Source organism: Corvus moneduloides, chromosome 13 (genome assembly GCF_009650955.1).
Source record: "Corvus moneduloides isolate bCorMon1 chromosome 13, bCorMon1.pri, whole genome shotgun sequence".
NCBI classification, from domain to species: domain Eukaryota; kingdom Metazoa; phylum Chordata; class Aves; order Passeriformes; family Corvidae; genus Corvus; species Corvus moneduloides.
In genome coordinates, this window is record NC_045488.1 from 19,000,408 (window position 1) to 19,007,979 (window position 7,572).

At 70.5% G+C, this 7,572-nt stretch overlaps 2 protein-coding genes across 2 annotated transcripts in view; one reads left to right on the top strand and one right to left on the bottom strand.

Annotated features, from left to right (window-relative positions):
• Positions 1 to 2,440: 2,440 nt before the first annotated feature.
• LOC116450660 (cholesterol side-chain cleavage enzyme, mitochondrial) lies at positions 2,441 to 7,151 on the top strand. Its single transcript, XM_032123356.1, has 9 exons — positions 2,441 to 2,787; positions 3,265 to 3,420; positions 3,572 to 3,771; positions 4,498 to 4,701; positions 4,904 to 5,064; positions 5,902 to 6,068; positions 6,160 to 6,238; positions 6,333 to 6,524; positions 6,692 to 7,151. The coding sequence occupies exons 1-9, from the start codon at positions 2,543 to 2,545 to the stop codon at positions 6,812 to 6,814; spliced, it is 1,527 nt and encodes a 508-aa protein (XP_031979247.1). The 5' UTR covers positions 2,441 to 2,542; the 3' UTR covers positions 6,815 to 7,151.
• CCDC33 (coiled-coil domain containing 33) overlaps positions 7,145 to 7,572 on the bottom strand; it is a 24,093-nt gene continuing 23,665 nt past the window's right edge. The window contains exons 9-10 of the mRNA XM_032123198.1: positions 7,374 to 7,470; positions 7,145 to 7,239 (exon numbers count right to left, since the gene is read on the bottom strand). Of these exons, the coding sequence (XP_031979089.1) occupies positions 7,177 to 7,239; positions 7,374 to 7,470 (160 nt within the window). The 3' untranslated portion in view covers positions 7,145 to 7,176. The remainder of the gene's footprint in view (positions 7,240 to 7,373; positions 7,471 to 7,572) is intronic.

The following is a 7,572-nucleotide window of genomic DNA, read 5'->3' on the forward strand; positions in this document are numbered from 1 at the left end:
CCAGCCCCATCCCAGCCCCATCCCGGCCCATCCCAGCCCCATCCCGGCTCATCCCAGCCCCATCCCGGCCCATCCTGGCTCCATCCCGGCTCATCCCAGCCCCATCCCAGCCCCATCTCAGCCCCATCCCGGCCCATCCCAGCCCCATCCCGGCTCATCCCAGCCCCATCCCAGCCCCATCCCGGCCCATCCCGGCTCATCCCGGCCCATCCCAGCCCCATCCCGGCTCATCCCAGCCCCATCCCAGCCCCATCCCGGCCCATCCCATGGGCTCCGTGGGGGCAGAGATGCCACAGAGATGAGCTCCTCCCCCGAACCCCCTTCCCTGCCCCGAATCCCCGCAGCCGCGGCATTCCCAGCCCCGGTTCTGGAATTCCTGCCCTGGAGCAGGGAGCGGAGGGGGTCCCAGCGGCCCCCCCCGGGGGTGACTGACGGGGGGAGAGGTGGCGGTGCTGTCACCCGCTCGCCCCGGAGGTGACACCGCCTGGAAAACCCGGCGGGTGGAGAGCGAAAGCGGGCGGTGTCACCTCCCCCGCGCGACGAAAGCGCTGCGGAGGGCCCGTCCTTGTCCCCAGCGTGGGTGGCCCCGGGACAAGGCCACGCGGGAGAGGTGACGCGCTCCGTTCCGCCATCCCGAGGCAGCCGGGACGCACCGGCGGCGGGGGCAGCGCGCTTTTGTCACCGCGGCTGGGGACAAGGTGTCACCGCGGCTGGGGACAAGGTGTCGCCGCGGGTGCCTTGGCACCTCCGACCGCTTCCTGCCGCCCTCCGCTTCCCGTCAGAGCCCCCCCGGCGAGGGGACACAGCCGCGGCGTTTCCTCCGTGCTCTGAGCGTGGCGGAAAGTTCGGCGGCTTCGCAGGGTGGGGGGGGACAAGAGGGGGCACGGGCAGGACCCCGTGGGACCCCTGAGTCACGCCGGGGACAGGCACGGGGTGCTGGGGTGTCCCCACACTTTGTGACGGTGCTGGGAAGGGGTGCCGAGGTGACGCAGTGATGGGGGCTGTGACCTCGGGGGTGGGGACAATGGCTCAGCATGGGGACGTGTGTCCCCTTTGTCCCTCAGTGTCCCCCTGTGTCCCTCCATGTCCCTCCGGGTCCTTCCGTGTCACTCCGTATCCCACAGTGTTCTTCCATGTCTCCCTGTGTCCCCCCGTGTCCCCCCGTGTCCCCCCGTGTCCCCCCGTGTCCCTCCGTGTCCCCCGTGTCCCTCCATGTCCCTCAGTGTCCCTCCGTGTCCCTCCATGTCCCTCAGTGTCCCCCCGTGTCCCTCCATGTCCCCCCGTGTCCCCCCGTGTCCCTCCGTGTCCCTCCATGTCCCCCCGTGTCCCCCCGTGTCCCCCCGTGTCCCCCCGTGTCCCTCAGTGTCCCCCCGTGTCCCTCCGTGTCCCCCCGTGTCCCTCCGTGTCCCCCGTGTCCCCCCGTGTCCCCCCGTGTCCCTCAGTGTCCCCCCGTGTCCCCCCGTGTCCCTCCGTGTCCCCCCGTGTCCCTCAGTGTCCCCCCGTGTCCCCCCGTGTCCCCCCGTGTCCCCCCGTGTCCCCCGGGCCCTGACGCCGTGTCCGTGGCTGGGTCCCAGCCAGGCCGGTGGCAGCGCAGGGGGGAAGGAGGGGGTGGCACGGTGCCACCATGTCCCCGACGAGCGGGGCTGCTCCGGGCTGCACCTGCAGCCAGCGGGGTTTTCGTGCTGGGACAGCAATGGGGGCTGAGACAGGAGGGGACAGGGACCGTGGGGCAGGAGGGGACAGCCCCAGTGCCCCGGCAGGGGACAGGCTCCACGCTCCGCAGTGGGGACAAGCCGCTGCTGTCCCCGCGCGGTGGCACTGACGGGCCCGGCGCGCCCCCCGGTGCCCGTCGCCGATGTCGCATCCGCCGCCAGCCCCGCTCGGCATTCCCGGCTCTGCGGCCACCCCGCTGCTCGTCCCTGTGCCGGGGACACCCCAAAGAGAGGCCCGAGGGACCCCCGCGTCCGCCTCCCCATTGTCCCCCACCGCGGACTGGCGCCTGTGCCCGGGGACAAGGGACCTTGTCTGCCACCACCCTCGAGGCTGCAGCTTTGTGCCCAGCTCGCGACACCCCAAAAGCCTTTCCCTCCTGCCAGGGGGTGTTTGGGATTGGGGACAGAGCCCAGGAATGCCGGACCCGCCCCCCCAGCACCCCAGTCCTGGCGAGGGTGCACGTGAGACCCCCCCCAGCAGCGGCACGGAGCCCCCAAGGCCGTCCCGTCGCGGGGTGACCCTGGCCAGCAGCCCCCAAGGCTGTCCCCAAGGCCGGGGTGACCTGCCCCGTGCTGTGTCCCACCCCCGCTGTCCCCCGCCCTTCCCCCCGAGCATTGTTATCATTTTGGGGGCAGATTCCGCCTTTCTCCCAAGGCCACCGTGTCACCTGTGGCCGGCGCTGCGAGGGGGCCACGCTGTGCCACCGCCCGTGCCCGGTGCCTCCTGTTCCCGTCCCGGGGGGGGCCGTCCCTGCCGGGAGGCGGGCGGGAGCCTCTCCTTGAGCTGGGGATAAGAGCGAGGCCTCCCGTCCCTCCCGGCCGCCCTCCCCATGCTCGCCCGCGCTGCCACCACGCCCGGAGCCCTGCGGGGATGTCCCCCTGTCGCAGCCGCGCGGTGCCGCCGGCTCGGCGGGGCTGTCCCCGCTGTCCCCTCGGCTCCGCGTCCCTTCAACCAGGTACCGGGCGAGTGGCGAGCGGGGTGGCTCAACCTGTACCGCTTCTGGCAGGAGGGCGGCCCCAGCCAGCTGCACCTCATCATGGCCCGCAAGTTCCGGCAGTTCGGGCCCATCTACAGGTGAGGGGGCGGCTGGGCCTCCCCGTGTCCCCTTCTCGTGTCCCCTCCCCGCGCCCCCAGCCCAGCGGTGTTGCCGGTTCGGGTCTGGGGAGGGATCGGGGGTTGGGGGCCGAGCTGCTGAGGGAGCCCGGCCAGGCCTGGGGACAGGCACCGCGGGGTGGGAGAGGAGCTGTGCCCTGGGAGGGGACAGGAGGGGACAGGGACTGTGGGGCGGGAGGGGACAGACCCCGTGCCCCGGGAGGGGACAGGGATCGTGAGGATCAGGAGGGGACAGGATCCCTGTGGATGCAGGACATTGGGATAACGGGGCTGGCAAGGGCTCTGCCCTCCCTGATCTCCCCACGGTGTGGATGCCAGCAGGAAGGGAGTGGGATTTGATTCCTGCACCCTCTCCATGCCCCCCTGATCCTCCAGGACAGAACATCCTGAGGGTGTGGGGTGGGTGATTTCGGGGCTGACCCCCTGCTCCCCGTCCAGGGAGAAGCTGGGTGTCTACGAGAGCGTGAACATCATCAGCCCCGGGGACGCGGCCACGCTGTTCCAGGCCGAGGGGGCCCTGCCCGAGCGCTTCAGCGTCCCCCCGTGGGTGGCCTACCGTGACTTCCGCAACAAACCCTACGGGGTGCTGCTCAAGTGAGTGGGGCACCGCAAACCCGGGCTGCTGCCGCGGCCAGCAGTGCCAGCGTGGGGTGCGAGGAGGGGCTGGAGGGTGACGGGGATGTTGGCTGCGCTTCTGGGGTGGCATCCCGCCTGTCCCCCTGTCCCACGCGCTCCATGCCACCAGGACGGGCGAGGCCTGGCGCTCGGACCGGCTGATGCTGAACAAGGAGGTGCTGGCCCCGGAGGTGGTGCCCGGCTTCGTGCCCCTGCTCAGCCAGGTGGGCGAGGACTTCGTGCGGCGGGCGCGGGCCCAGGCGCAGCAGAGCGGCCGCGACTGCTGGACGGCCGACTTCAGCCATGAGCTCTTCCGCTTCGCCCTCGAGTGTGAGTGCCATGGGTGCCCCAAAAACCCCAAAAAGCCCAGCCCCGTCCTCAGGGATCAGCCAAAAGCTTCTCCCCAGAGCCAGAGGGTGCAGAGGGATGTCCCCTCTCCAGGCGCGATATCCCCTCCCCTGACGAGCCCAGAGCAGCTCGATACTGTTGATAAAACACCCTTTTATCATTTACTGGTCACCAGCTGGTCACCAACCCAACCCAAGCCCTCAGGGGCAAACAGGAGGCCAGGCCAGGTCTCTGTAGCCATGGCGAGGTTGGAGGTGGCCATGGGGATGGGGACAGGCCCCTGACGGTCACTGTCCCCAGCCGTGTGCAGGATGGAGAAGGTTGGAGGTGGCCATGGGGACAGGCCCCTGACGGTCACTGTCCCCAGCCGTGTGCAGGATGGAGAAGGTTGGAGGTGGCCATGGGGACAGGCCCCTGACGGTCACTGTCCCCAGCCGTGTGCAGGATGGAGAAGGTTGGAGGTGGCCATGGGGACAGGCCCCTGACGGTCACTGTCCCCAGCCGTGTGCAGGATGGAGAAGGTTGGAGGTGGCCATGGGGACAGGCCCCTGATGGTCACTGTCCCCAGCCGTGTGCAGGATGGAGAAGGTTGGAGGTGGCCATGGGGACAGGCCCCTGATGGTCACTGTCCCCAGCCACGTGCAGGATGGAGAAGGTTGGAGGTGGCCATGGGGACAGGGACAGGCCCCTGACGGTCACTGTCCCCAGCCGTGTGCCACGTGCTGTACGGGGAGCGCCTGGGGCTGCTGCAGGACTTCGTGCAGCCCGAGGCGCAGCGCTTCATCGAGGCGGTGACGCGCATGTTCCACACCACGGCGCCCATGCTGTACCTGCCGCCGGCCCTGCTGCGCCGCCTCAACACCCGCACCTGGCGCGACCACGTGCAGGCCTGGGATGCCATCTTCTGCCAGGGTGAGTGCCACTCTGCCACCTCCCCGTGCCACCACCCGGGGCCACCGCCGGCGTGGCGTCACCCGTGTGGGTCCCACCGGCCGGGGCATGAAGGGCAGAGCGCGGGCAGCACCTTGAGGGAAGGCGCACGAGGCGCTGCCAGGGCAGCGATGCGCTGATGTCCCTCCCTCCCTGCCTCCCTGTCCCCCGGGTGTCCCCTCAGCGGACAAGTGCATCCAGAACGTGTACCGGGACCTGCGGCTGCGGCGCAAGAGCACCCAGGAGTACATGGGCATCCTCTGTAACCTCATCCTGCGCGACAAGCTGCCCCTGGACGACATCCGCGCCAGCGTCACCGAGATGATGGCGGGAGGGGTGGACACGGTATGGGGCAGGGACAGGGTCCTGGTTGGTGCTGAGTGAGGCACGGAGGGAGAGGGTCCTGGCTGGTGTTGAGTGGGGTAGGGGGAAGGTCCTGGCAGGTACTAAGTCAGACAGGGAGCAGGTCCTGGTTGGTGCAGAGTAGGGCAGGGAGAAGGTCCTGGCAGGTGCTAAGTAGGGCAGGGAGCAGGTCCTGGCAGGTGCTAAGTAGGGCAGGGAGAAGGTCCTGGTTGGTGTTGATCAAGGCAGAGTGGCTGGGCAGGGAGCAGGTCCTGGCAGCCTGAACCGGGCAGGGAGCAGGTCCTGGCAGCACTGCGGCCGGCACAGAGCAGGTCCTGGCAGCCTGACCCGGGCAGGGAGCAGGTCCTGGCAGCCTGAACCGGGCAGGGAGCAGGTCCTGGCAGCACTGCGGCCGGCACAGAGCAGGTCCTGGCAGCCTGACCCGGGCAGGGAGCAGGTCCTGGCAGCGCTGAAGCCGGCAGAGAGCAGGTCCTGGCAGCCTGACCCGGGCAGAGAGCAGGTCCTGGCAGCCTGACCCGGGCAGGGAGCAGGTCCTGGCAGCGCTGAAGCCGGCAGAGGGCAGGTCCTGGCAGCCTGACCCGGGCAGGGAGCAGGTCCTGGCAGCACTGACCCGGGCAGGGAGCAGGTCCTGGCAGCACTGACCCGGGCAGGGAGCAGGTCCTGGCAGCACTGAACCGGGCAGGGAGCAGGTCCTGGCAGCCTGACCCGGGCAGGGAGCAGGTCCTGGCAGCACTGAACCGGGCAGGGAGCAGGTCCTGGCAGCGCTGAGGCCGGCAGAGAGCAGGTCCTGGCAGCGCTGCCGCTGTCGCTGTGCCCCAGACCTCCATGACGCTGCAGTGGGCCATGTTCGAGCTGGCGCGGTCCCCGGGCGTGCAGGAGCAGCTGCGGGCCGAGGTCCTGGCAGCCAAGCGGGAGGCGGGCGGCGACCGCGAGAAGATGCTCAAATCCACCCGGCTGCTCAAGGCCGCCATCAAGGAGACGCTCAGGTGAGGAGGAGCCCCTCGGGCGAGGAGGAGCCCCCCCAAACTGTCCGGGCCGGGCTGTCCCCGAAGCCCCTCCCGCGGCACTGTCGCGCAGGCTGCACCCGGTGGCCGTGACCCTGCAGAGGTACATCACGCACGAGGTCATCCTGCAGGACTACCGCATCCCCGCCAAGGTCAGCCACCCCCGGGGGCGCGGGGCGGGCTGGGGGGGCAGCGGGGGGGGCCCGAGCCCTGTGCCGGCCCCACAGAGCCGCCGCCGCCCCACAGACGCTGGTGCAGGTGGGTCTGTACGCCATGGGCCGCGACGCCGCCGTGTTCCCGAAGCCGGAGCAGTTCCGGCCGCAGCGCTGGCTCGCAGCCGGCCCCAAGCCCTTCCAGGGGCTGAGCTTCGGCTTCGGGCCGCGCCAGTGCCTGGGGCGCCGCATCGCCGAGCTGGAGATGCAGCTCTTCCTCATGCACGTGAGTGGCCCGCGGAGGGGACACCGCGGACGGCAGGGGACAGCGGGGCGGGCGGCCAGCGGGCGTCTGCTCCCAGGGAGCCGTGGGATGGTTCGGGGGGGCAGGGACACCTTGCCCCACACCCAACCCCATCCAGCTCCATGCCCTCTTATCCTGCTTCACCCCAGATCCTGGAGAACTTCAAGATCGAAACCATGAGAGCCGTGGAAATCGGGACCAAGTTCGACCTCATCCTGATCCCGGACAAACCCATCCAGCTGACCCTGCGGCCCCTGGAGTGCCAGGCGTGAGGGCCGCCGCCCCAGTGACACCCAGCCCGACCCCCTCTGGGGGCACCCCCCGCGTCCCGGCCCCGCGATGGGGTTTGGGGACAGCTGGGACGCTTTCAGGGCCACATCCTTGGCGGCCGCGTCCCCGCCTTGGCTCAAGGCTGCGCTTACGCCACGGCGGAGATAAAGCGGAGCCACCCCACGGAGCGCGGGATGGGCGCGGGGTCCCTCCGGCTCCGTGGGGGTCCCCGGGCTCACACCGGGACCGCGGCCGCGCTCCTCTGACCCCCGGGAATGTTCCGCTTCGCCCGTGATTCCCTCTGTCGCTGATCCCATGGAAAAGCTCCTCTGCGCCAGCCCTGGGTGTCTCCGTCTCTGCGCGCTCAGGGCAGGGGGGGCAGCGCCTGGCGTGGCCTCCGGGGGGGCACGGAAATCGCTGGCAGCTTCTGGGAGGGGGGCAGAGAAAGGTTTTGGGGAGGCTTAAACGCAATTCCCCCCTCTCTGGGAGTGGGCAGGGGGGATACTGGGGATACTGGGGATACTGGGGCTACTGGGGCGCGCTTGTTCCCCCGGCGCTCACCGAGGCCAGGGGGAGGCCGTGCTCCCGCTCCAGCAGGCGCGTCCCCAGCTCCTGCTTCTCCCGGCCCCACCTCCTGGCCGCCTCCTCCAGCTGCGACAGACCCCAAAACGCGCTGACAGACCCCAAAACACGGAGGCCACAGCTGCCCGGCCCCCCAAACCCCCCACCACGGAGTGGGGCGCAGGGCGGCGGTGCCCAC